This window comes from Canis lupus, chromosome 14 (genome assembly GCF_048164855.1).
Source record: "Canis lupus baileyi chromosome 14, mCanLup2.hap1, whole genome shotgun sequence".
NCBI classification, from domain to species: domain Eukaryota; kingdom Metazoa; phylum Chordata; class Mammalia; order Carnivora; family Canidae; genus Canis; species Canis lupus.
Genome location: NC_132851.1, coordinates 14296850 through 14318466, shown reverse-complemented (window position 1 = coordinate 14318466; position 21617 = coordinate 14296850). Strand labels below are relative to the sequence as shown.

The 21617-nt window shown below is 33.6% G+C and overlaps 1 protein-coding gene across 1 annotated transcript in view; it reads left to right on the top strand.

The window, feature by feature from the left end:
- CSMD3 (CUB and Sushi multiple domains 3) overlaps window positions 1-21617 on the top strand; it is a 1168727-nt gene that overhangs the window by 1129887 nt on the left and 17223 nt on the right. The window contains exons 61-66 of the mRNA XM_072774281.1: window positions 405-578; window positions 4169-4342; window positions 5796-5873; window positions 14683-14790; window positions 17025-17204; window positions 19383-19448. Of these exons, the coding sequence (XP_072630382.1) occupies window positions 405-578; window positions 4169-4342; window positions 5796-5873; window positions 14683-14790; window positions 17025-17204; window positions 19383-19448 (780 nt within the window). The remainder of the gene's footprint in view (window positions 1-404; window positions 579-4168; window positions 4343-5795; window positions 5874-14682; window positions 14791-17024; window positions 17205-19382; window positions 19449-21617) is intronic.

Here is a 21617-nt window from a genome sequence, read left to right as displayed (position 1 = left end):
AAAACCATACAGTAAATTTTAACATATGAATTAAAGTGGTTGATAGAGCCATTTGAATATTTAATGAGTTACCTGATCTAATTTTTTTCCCAAATGTCACAGAATTGCTTGCAAATTCTTTTCTATCATGTTAACACTGTATGTAGCCAAACAGCCCTAATCTTCAGCTTGTCTAAAGGTCATTGGAAAAGTAATTTTATATAAAACCAATAATTTACCAGTTACAGTATACTAGATGGAAGGTCATCTTCTATTTGCTTCCCTTAAATGTCAGGCAGCTTGTTATATATATATATAAATATATATATATATATATATATTTATATATATATATATATATTTATTTATTTTATATCCGGGATATTTCAACAGCTGTGTCTTAATCGTTTTGAATGTAATTGCAGCTGTTACCTGCCCAGCTCCTCCCCAGATCTCTAATGGAAGGTTGGAAGGAACAAATTTTGACTGGGGCTTTAGTATTAGCTACATCTGTTCTCCAGGCTATGAACTATCCTTTCCTGCTGTTCTGACCTGTGTAGGCAACGGTACCTGGAGTGGAGAAGTACCACAGTGCTTACGTAAGTATAATTTCCATACTTAAAGTTATGTTTTCCCATTTTCACTCTCTTGGAATTGCTTGACTGAGATTATTAGTTAATTAAAATTTTCAGGTTTTGCTAGAATATGAGATTGTTAAAGCTCCTTCCAAGTCATAATTACAATTCGATAGAACATCGCATTTACCAATGTAGCTACTTTTCCTGTAATCCACCTATTATGTTCTTTCTTCTCTGACTCCAAATGTTAGGCTAAACTGCTTTGTTTGCAAGCTTTTCTTATTTAAAAAAATATTTTTCAAAAAAATTATTTTTCAAAATAAAGACCCTTATGGTTAATTCTAATGGAAAAGTATTCTTATTTTTGTACAGTTTGTCTCAACTGAACACTCTAATTTACTCCCAAATTTCTTTCCACAATAAATCCATGTTATTGTACATGTTCATTCAAATCAAGTTCTCATGATAGTGCCTATACCTTAAACGATTAGGGTAAGCATGGAGAGGAGGGATTAATATTTTCTTACCGAGGTTACTTTACAATGTATTCCAGCAAGTGTCACTTCAAAATTAATTGGGAAGATCGCAAACAAAACAAAAGTCAGCTTTGTGTTTTACACAAATTATTGTAGCACAGGATATGGACAGTGTTCATTCAGAGGTGTCTACTGCTATCCTGTTCCTAGTCTTCCCTTCCTTTGCCGCATCGGGTAGAGGAGCACCCCACCAATTCCCATGGCCTTGAAGTTAGACAGAGGTAATGGATGAAACTGTTTGGATTCTTCTAATCTTCTCATTCACAGTGGAAGCCAAATCGCCTATGGGCTTCTGTGCCCTTATTCTTCTTTTCTCCTGATCTCATCATATGCTACTATCTCCCAATACTACCTCAAGGTTGATGTCACACAAATTGTCCCTTAAAATTCTATTTTATAAAAAAAAAAAAAAAAAAAAAAAAAAAAAAAAATTCTATTTTATGCTAAGGAGTATCTTAGAAAAAATCAATTCGTTCTAAATAAGACTAGATATTCCATGGGTGCTTCATAATAGATAGGGACAAGGACATTTACAGAGATGAATTCATGGTAAAGTTTGTTTGTTACCACTGGGAAAATCTCAGTCAAATAGTATCTTGATATGATATTTTATTTTTTGGTTCTATTAAAATGTAAGTAATAATAAAATACTTACTATTGACATTGAATTATGACTATCCAAATGTAATAGAGCTCACTTTGTCTGAATTGGTTTACATGTATGATTTCTACTACATATAACAGAACTCCTGGTAAGTGTGTTTACTCATGACATTTTAATTAATAATGACATGGGCTCAGAGAGAGGAATCAAATTGTAAGGACACTGTGTGACCCTGTCATCATTTAGGGCACCATTGTTATATGGCCTGCGGTTGTACTACCACTAAATTAAAGTATCAATTCCAGTTCAGAGAAGGTAGACTAAAGAGATAATGCTCTTATCCATCGAACAGCCAAATTCATTCATTTTAGGGACTTTATAGAAGGGAAAGTCTTTTTGCTTTCATTTTGTTCAAAGTATGTTCTTTCATCTTAAAGTGTATGTCATTGTGAACCGAAGCCTTTTGAAAATAAACCCCGTGTCTTCAGCCTCTAAACTAGACACCAATAGGTTGTTCAGTTTAGTTCATGAAAATCTACAGACAGAAAACAATGGAATTATAAAGAATTGAGGGGCAAGTAGGGAGCAGGTTTGAGGAGTTCATGTGGTTGCATTTCCCTCCTTTCTTTTCTTTGTTGAATAAAGATAAGATTCTGAGAGGAATGACTCAGCAGAAATATGCAAGAGACACACTTTAGAAGTAGGTTACTAAATAATTTGTCATTGAAATGATTGCTAAGCTGAAATGCCCATTGCTAATGTGCACTGAGAAAATAGCCACTGAATTCAAAATGTACTAGAGATACAAAGGTTACTATGAGGAAGACCCCAGGTTCTAGGGTTTGATGTTATATTGCTAGAAGTGTTATATTGCTAGAAGGATGTTATATTGCTAGTAGCACAAAGATTTATAGTATCTAGGAAGTGCTAAAAATTGAAACAGAACACATTAAACAAATGTTTATGTTATTTGTGTTAAAGGTAACTGTGTTCAGGTAACATTTACTCTGAAATTTTCCCCTAAATTTATTTTGTTGAGCGTTATTTTATACTTACTTTTAACAGTTTTATAAAGAAAAAAAAAAAAAAGTAGTTCCTAAAAAACGTTTGAAAATTTAGGTCTCTTCTAGAATCCTGAATTTTAGGAAATGTCTCTCTCTGTACCTTGAGTTTAAGGCTAAGGTATTCTGTTATTAAGGTATTTTATCCATTCCTGTTTGCCTGAGCATTCCTAGTTTATTCCTGTTGTCCTATCGAGTTAGAGGTATCCTTTCAGACTCAAAAATATCTTTGGTTTGGATAATGCACCATTCTGAGGGAGCATTGATACTTAAAGCTTTCAGATGCTGAATCTGCAAATTTAAAAACCAAATATGATTAAAAATGGTTAAAATGGTAAATATGCATTATGTATTTTTTAGAACAATAAACAAATTGAAAATATATGATGTCTTTGTCTAGGTTATCTACTAGATTTGAAACCATCTGATCTCATCCCTTATTATATTTCTGCATGCTCACTGTGCTTCAGTGAGCTGGTCTTATTTTTCCTCCAACGTGCTAGACATGCTGCAACATAGGCCTTTGGTGGTGCTGTTTCCTCTATCCAGAATGCTCTCCCTTAAGATATCCTGACAGACACCCTTGTCATCTTGTTTGAAACCCACCCCCAGCTCCCACCATTTATCACATCCACACATACACAATCCAGAATCCCTTCTTCTACACTACTTATCCACACAGGACTCACTACCTTCCCACATACTACCTTTTCTACCTTTTTTATTTTTTTTGTTTGCTTCTCCTAAAAATACATAAATTCCACAAGGGCAGGAATCTTAGTTTGTTTACTGATAAGTCTAAGTATCTGAAACTTCTTAGGATAAGTTCTTTTAGTTGTTAGGAAATATATGTTGAATGTAATAATCTATTCAGTTTGTTTACAAGTTCTGTCAAGATGGTATTTTCAAAAGCTATGGAACATTGAGATTCCTTGGTTTGGTATAGATTTGGACTCTACTGGCTTCTTTACTCTTTAAAAAACACTCAAAAATCCTCCACAGAATTTCAAAGAGGAAGACAATAAAACACTAGGGTATGTGCTCTGAGTGTTCAAGAGAGTACAACAGAACAAGTAAATGTACTGTTACATACATATAAAAAGAATTTGTGCAGATATGTGGTTTGATTCTGGTCAATACAAAACAACAACAAAAATACAAAAAATTCTACAGTTATTAAGGTGGTTTACTATGTGGAAAATACCTCAATCAAACTTCTTTTGAATATTATCCTGAATTGTACATTCAGTTTTTATCACACAAACAAGTGCTAAAAAAATTTCTTTGGGATACATTAATGTGAATAACATGTCACTTCAGTTCAGTATTCCAGTTATTTTCATCACTTCTAAACTGTTACTCTGATGAATCCTAAGTCTTTGCTGTAATTATCTTTCTTTTCATTTTCAGCTAAGTTTTGTGGTGACCCTGGTATACCTGCCCAAGGAAAAAGAGAAGGCAAAAGCTTTATATACCAGTCAGAGGTTTCATTTAGCTGCAATTCTCCTTTCATATTAGTGGGATCAAGCACCAGAATATGTCAAGCAGATGGCACTTGGAGTGGTTCGTCACCTCACTGCATAGGTAATATTAATTAAAGGTTAATTATTCTCAGTAATCTTAGATTTACTAGATACTAGTAATGTATTACTAGTATATAGTGTATTAATTATTTTCTCTATCCTATAAAGTATAGTTGGCTAAATATGAAAAATAAATGTAAAATATAGAAGCAATTGGAAGGCACTGAAAACAAATACTGTTAAAATATATGATGTTGTATTTAGCATTTAAAACTTCTGGAAGAGGGGATCCCTGGGTGGCTCAGTGGTTTAGCGTCTGCTTTTATGCCCAGGGTGTGATCCTGGAGTCCCAGGATCAAGTCCCACATTGGGCTCTCTGCATGGAGCCTGCTTCTCCCTCTCTTTGTGTCTCTGCCCCTCTCTCTCTCTCTCTCTCTCTCTCTCTCTCTGTCTCTCATGAATAAATAAATAAAATATAAAAAAAAAAACTTCCCCAAAAACACTCAAAATAATTTTCTTGTTTATCAGTAAAATGAAAAAGGACAAAGGTCTCAGATTAATAGCCTCAAGTACTAACATTTGCATATATTTTTATAGTTAATGAATCCTAGTCAAATGTTAAACTTGCTCCAACTCACATTGATCTCAAGGTCCTGAGTGCAAGCCCCACATTAGGCTCAACACTGGGCATGGAGACTACTTAAAAAAAAAAAAAAATACATTGACTTCAAAATGGCTCTAAGCACATTTCTATTCTTTTAAATTAAATGTCACATTTGGTAAAATAACCAAATATTCTGTTTTATAAAGTAGCCAATTCAGAGACTACTAGTTCTACCATTTTTTTTTAAAGATTTTATTTATTTATTCATGAGAGACAGAGAGAGGCAGAGACATAGGCAGAAGGAGAGGCAGGCTCCATGCAGGGAGCCCAATGTGGGACTCGATTCCAGGACCCCAGGATCATGCCCTGGGCCAAAGGCAGATGCATAACTGCTGGGTCACTTAGGCGTCCCAATTCTACCATTTTTATACCTAAATCTCCTACAGGTGTTCCTGAAAAATGCAAATAATTAAGTCTAGTTTCTGGAAAACCTCTTACTTCTTAAGGGGAATATTATCCTACAATCCTAAGATTATAATTTAGCAAAGTCCTTGGGCAAATATTTTATATACGTGTTCTTTTTTCATATCCCTCATTTTTCCTTTACTTTTTATCCACAGAGTTAGTTGAATGTGAAGTGCTTTTATATTAGAAAGGTTCAAATTTTGAGAACTGCATAATCCATGTAAATTATAGTATACCTGAATTCTTGCTTTAAGATTAGCAGGCTTCTGTCCATGGAGAGATACTGTTAGATTTATACTCTTTATTAACACCCATGGTCGTTTTCATTAAGCCCCAGATGACTCAAAATTGCTTTGTATGTGAGAAATATGCATTTAAATATATTATACATTTTAAAGGAATATTATGTTTAAAGATTACATTATGTTTATGATCTTCATTTTAGAACCCACCCGTACCTCATGTGAAAATCCAGGAGTCCCAAGGCATGGATCTCAGAACAATACCTTTGGATTTCAAGTAGGTACTTTAAAGAAGTATTTCTATTTAGTATAAAAGTAGACCAAAAGGCTTCTTTGATTGATGTACATAGAATCGTATTGGTAGAAATAGAAAACCATCATGCTTACATCTGTATTCATAACTATATAAAAAAAGTAAAAGGCATCAAAAGCATGGAAGTAAAAGGACATTAGGAAAATAAATATGTGGTTTAAGAAAATAGCTTCCTAACTGATCTTGACAATAAAACAAAAGAAACATTGAAAATAGCTGTGAGCATAGGAAAATCCATATGTAGTCGTTAGTATGCAAGAGAGGGCTAAGTAAGAGGAGGCAAGGGGGTAAATGATTAAATTCTAAAGGAAGATGTGGAGCAGTGAGCAGAAGTAAAGATGAAAGAAGTTAAAGTGTTAGCAAACATAAAAATGTGGTTATTCAGTAAAGCAAGTAGACTAAAATATGTTTATCTTATAATATGTGTATAATGCTAAAGTATTTTTAAACATTTTCACTGACATGGGAAATTTCTGAGAAAATCATTTATCCTATTGTTAGACAATAGGTGGATTGTTACATTGGAATTCTTCAGCATGCCCAGTCATGTGTGGCTGACTTTCTTATTTTCGCATTTTCTAATTTAGATTTTATGTAGAGATTCAGCGAATTTTTCATTACAGGGACCTTAGGGGAGCCAAAGTGCATACTGACTCCACAAGGAAATAGCCAATATACACATTACCCAATTGCCTTGTGTTGCAGACTTTTCTAAATGGTACTATTTTGTGTGAAATTCAGTGGGAACCTAAAAAATCCATTTCTAAAGGAAGTACTCATCAAGAGTGCCATATTTCTGTTGCTAAAAATAGTTTCCATTTATCTTCAGTTCTGGCACAGTATGAACATTGATTTGATAGCATTTGCAGTTCTTCCGGTTTGCCTCAGGCCTGTCTACATAATACAAAAATGTGAAAAAGATGTCTCAGTCTCCATTATATCGGTGTTTTTAGAAAGCTTTATTTTATTATTTTTTTATACATTTATTTTGTATTGGTGTTATATTTGCCAACATATAGAATAACACCAAGTGCTCATCCCATCAAGTGCCCCCCTCAGTGACCGTCACCCAATCACCCCCACCCCCTGCCAACCTCCCCTTCCACCATCCCTTGTTCGTTTCCCAGAGTTAGGAGTCTCTCATGTTTTGTCTCCCTTTCTGATATTTCCCACTCATTTTTTCTTCTTTCCCCTTTATTCCCTTTCACTACTTTTTATATTCCCCAAATGAATGAGACCATAAAATGTTCGTCCTTCTCTGATTGATTTATTTCACTCAGCATAATACCCTCCAGTTCCATCCATGTTGAAGCAAATGGTGGGTATTTGTCGTTTCTAATGGCTGAGGAATATTCCATTGTATACATAGACCACATCTTCTTTATCCATTCATCTTTTGATGGTCACCGAGGCTCCTTCCACAGTTTGGCTATTGTGGCCATTGCTGCTATGAACATCGGGGTGCAGGTGTCCCGGCGTTTCATTGCATCTGTATCTTTGGGGTAAATCCCCAGCAGTTCAATTGCTGCGTCATAGGGTAGATCTATTTTTAACTCTTTGAGGAACCTCCACACAGTTTTCCAGAGTGGCTGCCCCAGTTCACATTCCCACCAACAGTGCAAGAGGGTTCCCCTTTCTCCACATCCTCTCCAACATTTGTGGTTTCCTGCCTTGTTAATTTTCATATTTTTATAAAAGGTTTTATCAATTAATCTAAATCCTGAGAAATGGACAACTAGTTAAAGAGCATTAGTCCTCATCATGTAGATGAAGAAACTGAAAGAGAACATTGACTTGACTTTGGTCACTCACTCACTTTTCTCAATATCCTGAGAAAATATATAGTTTTGATGGTAGTGTCTGTGCACTAAATCAGGTGATTTTCTGAAGAGTATGAGTCCTTTCTAATACATACTCTCTGAAATATCGGGAATGGAAACGGGCAAGAATGAATTTAGTATAGTCATCCGTGAAATGAATAGAATTATTAACTCTGCATTGTAAGAATTCAATTATAACCATTGAAAAATGTTATCCCAAGGTTAATATAACCCTGAAAGCATATTATTTGGCTAATAAGTATGCACTGGATCATCATATTCTACTTAGATAAATATGAATAGACTATATTTCAAATATGATAAACTCTATATAATTATATTAATCTTTATTAAAATTACAAATGATGTTCTCAGTATGTTAGATTAGGGACATCAACTTTCTTACATGCATATGACTGGTATGTGAGTATATATGTATATGTATAATAAATATATTTAATAAGTTTGTACAAAGCCCTTGGAAATTTTAAAGTTTATGTGATTCTAACTAATATTAATGTATTGTTAGATTCCAAATAGAATCCTGGATAAGCCATCTTTATTGGTTGAGAAAAACTCTCACTTGCAAGTTAAGAGAAACCATTTGGGCTAGCTTAAGCCTAAAAACATTATAAGCCATGTGCAGGTATGTCAAACACCCCAAGAAAAGGGATCTAGGTGAGACCCACCAAGCCTAGAATCTAGAAACTGGACAATAGGACTCAATCTTTTCCACTACTCTGCCTACTTTGTTTTTCTCTTTGCAAATTGGCCACATGATCAAGGGGGTATTTTTCTATTTATCTCTCAGCCACATACAGAAAGTTATTAATTGTCTCAAACTCAGTTCCAAATTTCTAGAGAGAGAATCAGAACATCTCAACTTTTTTATCTATTCCTGGTTTTATCAGGTAGCCAGCAGTGACTTAAGTAAAATTATAGCTGTTAGGATACTCACTTCTGGGAGGGACAAGAGAAAGGAGAAAGTTATGAATTACACAGGCACTCAAATCATTTATTTATTTTTTCTTTAATATTTTTATTCACTCTTTTTCTATATGGATTCATATCATAGATATTTGAACATAGATATATTTATTAACATATAAGGATATATTACCTATTGCTAGAGATGACAAAAACTCTAATATTGGAAAAAGTACTCAACATACTTTCTCTTATATCAAAAATACTGTAAGTTAGAATTATTTTTGGCTAAAATAGAACAGTAGTGAATGGAGTAGCTGTCAAAATGATTGATATAACATCTAGATTAATTATGGAGTTAATGCCAAACACACATATTTCACTAACTGCTGTCTCACTCTTTAAATTGAGATGTGGATTTGGAAGACACATCATTAGGAGTGAGGACTTGTTATATTCAAGTTATTATAGATATGAAATGTTTTTAATCTCACTCTTTGATGTGTAATGCCAAGGTATAGAATAGTAAGACTTTTAGCCCTACCAAAATAACCATGGTGATTATGTATGATTTCCAGTTTATAATCTAAATTAGTATATAAGTATACTGAATGGGACAAACATGTTACATAGTGTTTCATGACTTTTTTTTTTAAATTTTTATTTATTTATTTATTTATGATAGTCACACAGAGAGAGAGGGAGAGAGAGGCACAGGCCTCCAGGATCGCGCCCTGGGTCAAAGACGCGCCAAACCGCTGAGCCACCCAGGGATCCCTGTTTCATGACTTTAAATGATGAATAAGATGACATGAATTTTAAAACAAAAATCCCATAACATCCAATGTTTTTAATTAAAATCTGATAACTTTTTAATACAAACTATAGGATATCCTAGAATTTAAAGTTTTTTAAACCAAGAACCTCAAGTCCAAAATTGATGCTCATTGAAACTTCCTTGAATCTTATCTTAAGCATATATTTTGTCCCTTCATTTTTATGATCCTGCCTTTCTACATCAATTTTATTAGTCAAAATCTATGTATGTCTTTTATTAGAAGCTACTTTATTTTTTCTTGGGTAGAATGTTTATTGTAAACACGTAGTAAAAAATACAAATATAAAGTGGTTATTACAATAAGCTACAGAGGAAGCATATAAATTATGAAGCCTTAGTTTGATGTATATATGTATGTTATATAAATGTATATTAAACATATTTTTAATATATGATGTTAAAAATCAGACACAAATAAATACAGTGATGAAAATTCTAGGAAAACAAAAGTTATTTGCTATGAAATATCATGAAAGACATGGATAGGTCTTACTTAGAATATTCTATATTTATACAAAGTTTCTATTATGCCTTGATTAGCTATCTAGACTTCATGGCTTAGGAACTGAGATATAACATTTAAAATAAAGAGATAGGGATCCCTAGGTGGCGCAGCGGTTTGGCGCCTGCCTTTGGCCCAGGGCGCGATCCTGGAGACCCGGGATCAGTTCCCACGTCGGGCTCCCGGTGCATGGAGCCTGCTTCTCCCTCTGCCTGTGTCTCTGCCTCTCTGTCTCTCTCTCTCTCTCTGTGACTATCATAAAATCAATAAAAATTTAAAAAATAAATAAATAAAATAAAATAAAGAGATAAGAAAAAAATAAAATAAAGCAATAAGGAATAAGAGAAGATAAATTATATTTACTAAATTGACATGTCTTAAAATTTTATAATGCTTTTGCACAAAACATGCTAATTGGGTCCAACTTAAAGTGATTTTTATTTAAACATTGACTGCTATTAAAATGGATTATTTTAAATTTCTGATATGATATTCATATTTTTGCATTGTATATAATTGGTTATATAAGCAGGGCACTTTTTATTAGTAAATATGGATAGGAAAATTGTACATAAATTATTTTTTAAGAATTTTTTGAATTAGATAATGGAAAATTATTTTTCTACAAATGATCAAATGGTATTTTGCATGTTAGAAGTTAATTTAGAATCAGAAGAACCTATCATCACAAGTTGGAAGAGGTTGGAGAACTATATAAAGTATACTATCAACTGGTCTTATAACTGAAAAAAAAATTTATTAATGCACTGATATTTGGAGAAAATTTTGGTAAATGATTTAACTGTAATAAATTCTGAACAAAAAATTAATCAACTACTAAATTTGGTTCTAAGTATATTAGATATTTTGTATAAGTATTTGTGAATATGACAAAGATAGTTATTTCATGTGTTTGTGAGATATAGAAAAAATTAAATAAATTTTATTTCGTGGCATCTGATTAATATTTAAAGTAGTATTTATGATGACTTTGGAAAAGTTTGCAGAAATTAGGAAAGAAGTCTTGCTATGTAATCCAAAATATTTCTTATATCTTATTAAATCAAGTCTTAATGAAGTCACCCAAATGTATCCTTCAAAGAATAAACAGTGATTTAGCTTCCTGCTATGTAAAGTATGGAAGGGATATCACTGTATTTTAAGAAACTATAGTCATGTTAAATCTTTTAAAGTTATTAAGTGATTTTGTATTAAATTATCAGTCCCCGTTCCTTCAGTTGATCTAACGTTTTCAAGAGATCTTGGTGCACAAGGGTGAGTAGTACAGTCCCTAGTCTAGAGAAACTAACCCCTGCTGTGTGGGTGATTTCATAGGATAGATGATAACATCGGTAACTTTGAAAGTTGCTAAGGGAGCACATAAAAGAAAGTTCTCCTAATCTATTGTTCTTGGGAAGCCTTTCTAGAATTTCTGAGCTAAATCTTTTAGGATAAGATCTAGGAAAAGCAAGATGGGAAAAGCATTCAATGCAGGGTAAACAGCATGAAAATAAGCATGCATTAAGGGAACTACAAAAATTCAATATTATATGAGCACAATTTGAGTAAAAGTAAATGGTTAGTGATGAAACCAGAGAGATGAGCTGTGGTCAGGTTATAGGGACTTTTATCTATTAATTTAGCACAATGTAACTTTATCCTATGGGTGATAAGACAGTAAAGATTTTAAGGAGAATGTTAAGGTCATACTTCCATTTTGATCACTCTGACCTTATGTGGAAAATAAATTTAATGTGATCAAGACTGGAGAAATGGAAACAAGTTAGATGATTATTGTAATTACAATTATTATAATTATAATTACGACAGTAGTTCTCAAAGTGCGGTCCCTGACCAAGCAGGAGCAGTACGACTTAAGAACTTGTTGGAAATACAGATTCTGGGCTTCCCCTAGATCTACCTAGTCAGAAACTTTCAAGGGAGGCTCATCTCTCTGTGTTCTGGTAAGTCCTCCTGATTGTGATATCTGCTAAAAAAATTTTTTTAAGATTTATTTATTTATTTATTTTTGATAGACAGAGAGAGAGAGAGAGAGAGAGAGGCAGAGACACAGGAGGAGGGAGAAGCAGGCTCCATGCTGGGAGCCCGATGCGGGACTTGATCCCGGGACTCCAGGATCCCGCCCTGGGCCAAAGGCAGGCGCTAAACCGCTGAGCCACCCAGGGATCCCCCTAAAATTTGAGAACCAAACCTGTAGAAAATATATTGAAGACTAAAACAGGATATATTAAGTAGAGAAATGGAGAATGAGACAGTTTAAGATTTAAGATGCAAAATTATCAGTATTTGGTGGAAGATTGAATGAGGGGAGATTTATGGGTAGAAGGTGGCAGCCATTAACTAAAAGCTACTCTAAACTAGGATCGCTGGATTGATATAGGAGATGGGTTTTGTAAAACTGGTTTTACTGAAGAACAAAATTACAAAGTCTACATAATCAATCACATAATCTAGTCTATATGACAGAGTCAAAATATGTAGCCCTATATTGCATAACTTCAGGGTATGTGAACTGTGTGCTCTGGAGTACAATTTGAGGGACTTCATTTATATAGAATCCGGAATGAACATGCTAACTGGAGTTAGACAGTGGAGTTGGACAGTGAGTGGCCCTGAACAAAACAGGTTGTCAAGAGGGTAAGGGATCTACTCAAGGCTATCGTGAGGGTGTCTGGGAAGACACAATGTAAGATAACTGGAAGAATAAAGGTTGCTATCAGAGAGTGATGGTTGACATTGAATGTTTTTGGTAGAGCATAGTTCTGTCTAATAATGAGAATATAAGAAATTGTAGCATTCAGCTACTCTCAAGGTCCAAATGGAATCTTGGATCAAATTATGTCACCTTAAGCTTAGTGCCATGTTCCTTTAGCAGCAGAGAGTAGGAACTAACCAGGAAGGAAGGACATAGGGTATTTGTGAAACATACTAAGAGGATGATTGATCATTCTCAGACTCCCAATTTCGGGGAAGGCTGAAGTGGCAGGCACTAAATATTTCTCACCTTGTCCTCCAGCCATAATTATTTAATAAACCCTGATGATTTCTCCTTGTAATGTAGTTTGAGTAAACAACATCCTTCCCAAGTCTACTGACACAAGTTAATTCAGCCTTTATCCATTCAAATCTAATATAGTAGTGCTGGCTTCATGATTATAATTACTGCTGGTCATTTTTTTGTTTGTTTGTTTGGTAGTTTCTTTATGCAATGGGCTAATTTAATTTTCAACACAAATTTTACTTGTTCTAGCAAGAGCTTTAGCAACCTTATGATTTCATTAAAGATTTCAAGTGCCGTAGCTGGCTATTTGAGACCCTTCAGAAACTGATTCTTACATGTATCTTTGACTTAATAATTATAGTTGGAATTTATTTAAAACCTATGTGCCATCCCTGTATGGAGTATATTATATGTCCTGTGTCATTTAATGTTTAAAACAAATCTCAAGACAAATATTATCTTTATTTATAGATTCAGCCTCAAATAGGGGATACACCTTATTCAAGCAAGATCAGATCCAGAGTTAAAGCCATATACACATTACTCTGGGGTCTGTTTTCTTTTTTGGTGTATCTCACTGTCACTTTACCTCCCCCACTCCTGAAACTTCCCAGCTCACTGTGTGAATGTCAACCAATCAAATGTACTCTTTTTCCTAAACTATATGATGTATATTTGAACCTTCATACATCGTGTTCTTATCTTTTCTATGTTTTTTATCAGTTGTTCTTACACTTTATTGTTCCTTAAAATCACCTGGAGGGCTTGTTAAAACACAGATTGCTGGTCCCATTCAGTGTTTCTGATTCAGGGGAGCCTGGGAATAAGGTCTCAGAAAATGCATTTCTACATAGTTCCTAATGATGCTGAGGTTACCAGTCTGGGGACCACACTTTGAAAACTATGTTCTATGTATTTATCTAAAATCCACATCCTTAAAAGCTTAGTGTAAACTCCGTATCTTATAGCGTATATTTGCTACAATCACAATCTTTGCATCTAAACACCTTTGCATATAATCTCATATTGCATTTACGATCTTCTATATTCATTTGCCTCTTAAGTTGTTAGTTATCTTTATTTCTCTGTCTTCAACCATCTTGCTTTATCTTTATTTAACTATCTACCTGTCTGTCTTGTGTTCAGATGTAGCTTATTGGCCTTTTGGTATCTTGTATATTTTCTTCAGACTACCATGGCAAAAAGTTTGGCACCTATCCATGCACTGGGTATTCAAATATTTGATGATGATATGTATACAAACAGATGTAAGTTTTTTCATTTTATTTTAAATCAGTTTTATTTTTATTTATTTATTTATTTATTTATTTATTTATTTATTTATTTATGAGAAATACAGAGAGGAGAGAGAGAGAGGCAGAGACACGGACCAAGGGAGAACAGGCCCCATGCAGGGAGCCCGACGTGGGACTCGATCCCGGGTCTCCAGGATCATGCCCTGAGCTGGAGTCAGTGTTAAACTGCTGAGCCACCCGGGCTGCCCTTAAATCAGTTTTAAATATCTTTTCCTTCCAGTTTCTACCATGCAGAATTTCTTTTGAAAGCATTTTCTTATCCAAAGTTTTTTTTTTTTTTTTTTCTATTTGTTGCCATATTAGAAGCTGCATTGGTACATTTGCATTTTTCTCTGTAATTTGCTACAGGTAGGAAGTGTTGTGCAGTTCCATTGCAAAAAGGGACACCTTCTCCAAGGGTCTACAACACGCACATGCCTTCCTGACCTCACATGGAGTGGAATTCAGCCTGAGTGCATACGTAAGTATTGTGGCTAAGAAATTATACTATACTTACCACAGATAGGAATTTATATGCATTTTTTCTTACAAGTGAGAAGTAAATCTAAATCTGTACAAAAGATGTATTACATGGATTTTTAAAGATTATGATAAAACATAATTTACGTCTATAAATTTATTACTATATCAAACCCCAATACCCATTAAGGAGCATTCTTTCTAAAGAAGCTATAAGAAAAAAAAAAAAAGAAGAAGAAGAAGAAGAAGCTATAAGATACGGAGCACTATTTTGGCTTTTTTGCAAACCTCTTGTAATTGTGTTTAGCTTGGTCATCTGGAAATTTTAGATAATTATTAGTTTATCAATTTAGAGATCTGCACCTATGAATCTGAAGTATGCTGAAATACAGAAGGCTCCAACTTAGTGCCTCTTAATTCTTTATCACTTGTGAAACCCTCTGAGAATCTGAGAAAGATAGAAACATCCATGGAAGGAAATACGCATGAATAGTTTGACCAAAAATTTGAATACTATTTCAGGATTTCCTGGAGCTTCTAAATGTGCACTGACCCTAAATTGAGAGCACTTGCCGTACAGATTAAAGAAGAACAAAGCCCAAGGTCATGAAGCTGTCTTTTCTGACTTACAGTTAGAAATAAATTTCAGCTGGTGAATTACTTATCTCTTACCCTCCCACCTTCTCTTTTTTTATCTTCTTTACTATCTTTTAAAATCCTGAGCCTTCTGGGGAAAAACAATAAAGAGTAAGCAAGAGTAGAAATACTCATCAGAATGGTGACCAACTTTTAGGATTTGCTGAAGTCTCAATAAATCCTGTGAAGTTAGGCTAGCCCTGTATAGAACCACCTGAATGAACACAGGAGGCCCCAATGGACCCGAGGCTCACTGAAAAGCAGCAGGATGATCCACTGAGAAGTCATTCACATGCCTGGTTGGTTGATACTTAAATATGGCAATATTCCTTAAAGAGAATTCAGTAGAGCATGTACTTTAGAACATGTGTGAGATGTAACTAGGTATTTCATAGTAAACCAGAGTTCTTTGATAACTTCTATATAGGATATGATCATTTAAATAGAGTGATTACTTAAAGCATTTCAGAACTTCTACTACGTGCACAATGTGAGGACTAAGAATATAGTAATGCCCCTCTCTGCCAAAAAAGGATGTAGTAGAGGCTAACTTTTTGTGTTTATCCTTAGAGTATTTCCTCCATAAGGATTAAATGTTATTAATGGATTCATATTAAATATAAAACATATAACAATGTTTATCACACAATATTTTTTTAAATGTTTTTTAAAAACATTTTAAACATTTTAGCTCTTATTTATAGCTTTGTGAATCTCCATTGGGAAACAAATGGAAATTTTTTTCCAAGCAAATTTGTCCACAGAACATTTTTTTCAGAGGCAAGCTTTTAAGTATCCCTATCCATGAACAAACCATCAGAAAATGCTTCTTGTTTAGGAAGGAAATTCCTTGTAGCATCTATCTCTGAGAAAGGAATAGTATTTATAAGATATAAAATGGAAACTGGGGGCAGGGCCAAGAAGTGGCATACATATGGGTAAAATGGAAGAGAGGTGGAGAATCAAGAGTGAGAGGAACCTTGAAGAAAAGGAGACAGAAGTTAAAAAAAATGAAGATACTGCTACTTATGGACACAAAATATGGCCAGAAAATTCCACATGTAAAAAATTATTAAGTTATGATTTCTGCATTAGGAAGTATTAATGTCAGAGTAACATACTGAGCTGTGGTTGTATTTAACTTTAGAAAACATGTTTTTTAAAATTTATAATAAACATAAAATAAATAATAAAATAATATTTCATAAACTGGTATAGAAAAGCTGAGCTTGACCACCTTTGAAAGGTATCTTACTAAAGGACTTCTTAGATCCTTTAAAATGATAATTATTTTGACTTTCTAGAATAGTGATACAGAACATATTTATGAGCTTAATTATCCCCAGTAAGTCTTTTTCCTCCTTTAGCTTCCCTCTTAACACCTACCCATGTTCCACAGATGACTGCTTAGGACATGATAGCCTGTGAAATTAATATGCATATTGACATTGATACATTTCCTTGATTGATTAGAATAACTATGCAAAAGTATATTTATATAACATGCCTCTAATATGTATTGTGACTCTCATCTCAAAATTTTCTTAACATGTCTATAAAAAATGAATGCTATTCTTTTTTTTTTTTTTCTTAATATAGCCCACAGCTGTAAACAACCAGAAACTCCTGCTCATGCAAATGTAGTAGGAATGGACCTTCCGTCTCATGGCTATACACTCATTTATACCTGCCAGCCTGGCTTCTTCTTAGCAGGTGGAACAGAACATAGAGTATGTAGATCTGATAACACCTGGACTGGAAAAGTTCCTGTTTGTGAAGGTAAGTTTTCATCGTGGAAGTTTCTCACAGAAGCTATTCTAGTATATCAGCCTTCCTAAAATAAAATGCAAGAGACAAAAACTTAACTCAGATTAGCTTAGGAATAAGGGGAATATATTAGCCAACTCCAAGGGCAGGCACTTCTGGATCCAGAGGCACACAGATATTATTGAGGTCTTTTTTATAAATTCTTTTACATGCTCTGTTTTTTCTTCTTTATTTCTTCTTCTAGTTACTTCTTCATGGTACATGTATTAGTTTTCTGGGCTGTTGTAACAAAGTACCACAAGCTGGATAGCTTAATAAAGCAGAAATTTATTCTCTCACAGTTCTGGAGGCCAGAAGCCCAAAATCAAGGTGCTGGTAGATCCATGTACCTTCTGAAATCTCTAGGGAAAAATCATGCTTTATCTCTTCCTACTGTTTAGCAGCTTCAGGCTATCCTTGGCATTCCTTGGCTCAGAGCTTCCCCATACCAAGTTCTGTCTTCTATCTTCTATCTTCATGTGGCTTCCTTTCCTATTTATCTCTACATGTCCTCTCCTCTTCTTATCAAGACACCAGGCACTAGATTTCAAGGTTATTTCATCTAAGGATCCCTATTTAACTACATCTTCAAAGAGCCTACTTCCAAAAAAAGGTCATATTTTGAGATTCGTGGTGAACATGAATTTTGAGGTCACATTATTCAACCTACCACAGTAGGAAAAACTTCTGCCAGCATACTTCTTGGTTTAGAAGAGTTTTTGTCAAAGCTTCTTCTTCTTGATAAGAGTCTGGTTGTCAGTTTTAAATGGAGCCCACCTCTAAATCTGTTAGTCAACCAGGGTGATACAGTATTTTGACTAGATCTAAGTGAAATTTCCACTTCTCTTGCTGTTTGATCAGAATAGTCCCCATCTGGATAAGATGTACCACTGAATTTACCAGAGGAAAAAAGGCTTGTGTGTTCAAAACAAGGAATAAAGGAAGTTTTTTCTAGAATTCTTGATAAGGTCATCAATACATTCCTTTTCCTTTTCCTTTTTTTTTTTTTTTCCAGCCCTTCTAATTCCTGTTCTCTTGCAGCGTTCACAAATGTTAATGACCTTCTTTTTGAAATGTGTTCACTTTCTTCTCTTAGCAAGAACACTATTCAGTTTGTTTTAAATTTTTCATGAGATTGAAAGATTAAAAGTCCATTTAAATCCAACAGAATTTCAATAACTTTTTTATCTATCCACTTTGCTGTTTATCATCACTACTATTGTAGGCTAACAGCATTATCTCTACTGGGACTACTGCTACAGACTCCTAACTTCTCTTTATCAATATCCCTTCCTTTCCAAATTGTTCTCTGTCTTGGAGTCAGAGTGTTGTTCACCCAAATTATTTCCCCTAAAACCTTTTAAAGACATTATATAGTCCTTATAAAAAAGATCTGCCTGTACCACAGTCTATAAGCACTGAGTGTCATAGCTCTTATAACTTTGCAGGCATATCCAGTAACTCATATGATTTCCCTTGTTTTAAACTACCTGTGGTTTGGCTTAAAACCTTAGTATTGACTCTTTAGTTTTGAGTCTATCCAATTTCTTATAACACCATGAGCACCTTAATAAATTTTTATTTTTTTAAAAATATGTATTTATTTATTCATGAAAGACAGACAGAGAGGCAGACATAGGCAGAGGAAGATGCAGCCTCCCTGTGGTGAGCCTGATGTGGGATTTGAACCTGGGACCCCGGGATCATGCCCTGAGCCAAAGGCAGATGCTCAACCACTGAGTCACCCAAGTGTCTCACAAATTTTGATTTTTAAACACATACCCTACCAAATTATTTCTTCTTTTGTGCAATAGGAACATACCCATAGCCGTCAGCTACCATGCTTTAATCAACTATTGACATGTTGATTTACATGGTTTACATGTTCTTTAAAATAAAAAAGAAAATTCTAAAATGATAAGGCAGCACTATTCTTTCCCTTTTCTTATTGGACTATAATGGGGGTAATTGCTGAAGTTGTTAGCTGTACAACAGAAGTGTTGAGTAGTGCTGAAATGTTAGGATGAATAGGACATTTTGGAGAAAACTATATGATATGTAAGAGAATAAAATTGACAATGCATTACTATGTGTGTGTGTGTTATTAATTATATTAACCTTTGTAAACCTTTTAATTTTTTTTTTTCATAGCTGGTTCGAAAATATTGGTGAAAGATCCAAGACCTGCACTAGGAACACCCAGCCCAAAGCTAAGTGGTTAGTAATTTCAGTTGTTTTTTCTAGAAGTCATGATTTCTAAAAGTGATATACTGTTTTCTTGACAAAGTGAACATTATTTAGAAAAATATATATTCAGTATGGGAAAACCATGAATTTGACTATTTAGAATTTAAAAATTTATATTTTAAGATGTTGAATCTCAAGAAATGTAATTCTGAGATATGTTTATATTCCAAATAATGTTTATAGTTCTCTTCATAAAATATCTCTTTAGGAGTATCTGAAAGTTACTATACTATATTGGCATTGCTTTATTTAAAACATTAAAACAAAAAAGATGAGACATTTTCAATATAGATTTTTAAAGAAGGAACAAAATACACTTGATATGAGAGTAAAAGTTCAGCAATTTTGTTTTCTAGTTTATTGATTTTAAAAATGAGAATTTAAAATTTAGTCATTGAAAACATAGGCTTCTCAGTTTTATGATTTTAATGTAATTACCATGTTATTTGCCTCCTACACTATGACTTTCGAAAAGTTATGTTATATATCTGAGCCTACATTTATTTAGCTATTCAAAAGAAACAATGATTAGTTTATAAAATTTGAACTTCATGAAATGTGAAGTGCTGTGCCCATAGTAAGCCCTCAGTATATGAGAGCTGCTTTTTTAGTATTAGTCTGTATTTTATTTATATGATATAAATTAAAAGCTACAGATAAAATTAAAGATTTAGCATTTGTTCTGTACCTTGGAGATAGATTTGGTCTAGTTATATGAAGCCAGAAACAGTGTTAGTTTCTAATTTTAGTTGTGTTCAGAAATTCTCAAGGTACATGCTATAAAACTAGAGTGCCCACAAAAAAAAAAAAAAAAAAAAAAAAATCAGTCTGAAACACTGATTTATTTAACATGCACTGGAAATAGACTGAATGCCATTAGGGCAATCAAAGAATATGTCAACATAAGAGAGAAAGTTTAGCAATGGAATCAGAAAACTACAGTGGTCAAGCAATGCAGAATTTTCCAAGGGAGATGGCTTATCTAGTAGCAGATAGGTGTTTTAAATAATAACTCCAGTATATCAAATGTAAAACTTGAATTTCCCAGGCAAAATATGACTTATGGTCACCAATCAATAAATCAAGCAGGCATAAAAATAAAAAATAATATGGAAGAACACAATTAATTAGTTTGACCCAATATACATATATAAAAATTTTTGCATCAAACAATTATAAATTATATATTTTATACAGAAGCGTATGAGACAAGCATGAGAGTGATCATATATTAAGCAATTAATAAAATGTATAAATTTCAAAGCAAAGTCAGTCTTCAGATCTGATATCTGACCATGATGCAAGAAAAGTTAAAAAGAAAATAGGTATATTTTAAAAACCTCTGATTATGTGGAAATTAAAAACAAAATCCATACTCATGAAGAATTCATAAGTTAAATAAGAAATAGAAAATATAACACTAGAACTTATGTTGAAAAATCTAAATATCAAAACTTGGAGACTATACCAAAAGCAAAATTGTGAGGGAAATTTATAGCTTTAAATTCTTACATTAGAAAAGAAGAAAGCCACAGAATTAATGAATTAAGTAGCCCTATTTATAAGATCTATAAAGCATAACAGACTAAACAAAAGAAAGAAGAAAATTAGTGTAATAATAAAATGAACAAACAATCCCCCCACTCCCGCCTGCTAAAGGTGCAATAGAAGAATCTCAACAAACCCAGTAGTAGTTATTTGGGGGGGAAATGTAGAAAATTTCTGGTAAGATTGATAAAAAAAAAGCAACAAAAATTAAATAATAAAAAGGAAATGTGAATATAACCACACAGATAGTAGATTAAATCAATTATAATTATATTAATGGAACACTGTCAAAAACAACTTTTAAAAAATGGACAACTTACTAGAAAAGTATATTTCACTAGAACTAACAAAAGAAATTCTGAGTGATCCTATAACAAATAAAGTAGGAGTTTAAAACTATTTCCATAGAGAAAAACCAGGTCCTTATGGATCTACTGATGAGTTCTGCCAAATGTTAAAGGAACAGAACAGGTTCATCCCATTTTATAAAATCTTTTCTTGTCAAGAAATCTCATTCTATGAAGGGTGCCTGGGTAGTGCGGTCAGTTGACTCTTAGTTTGCAGCTTAGGTCATGATCTCAGAATTGTGAT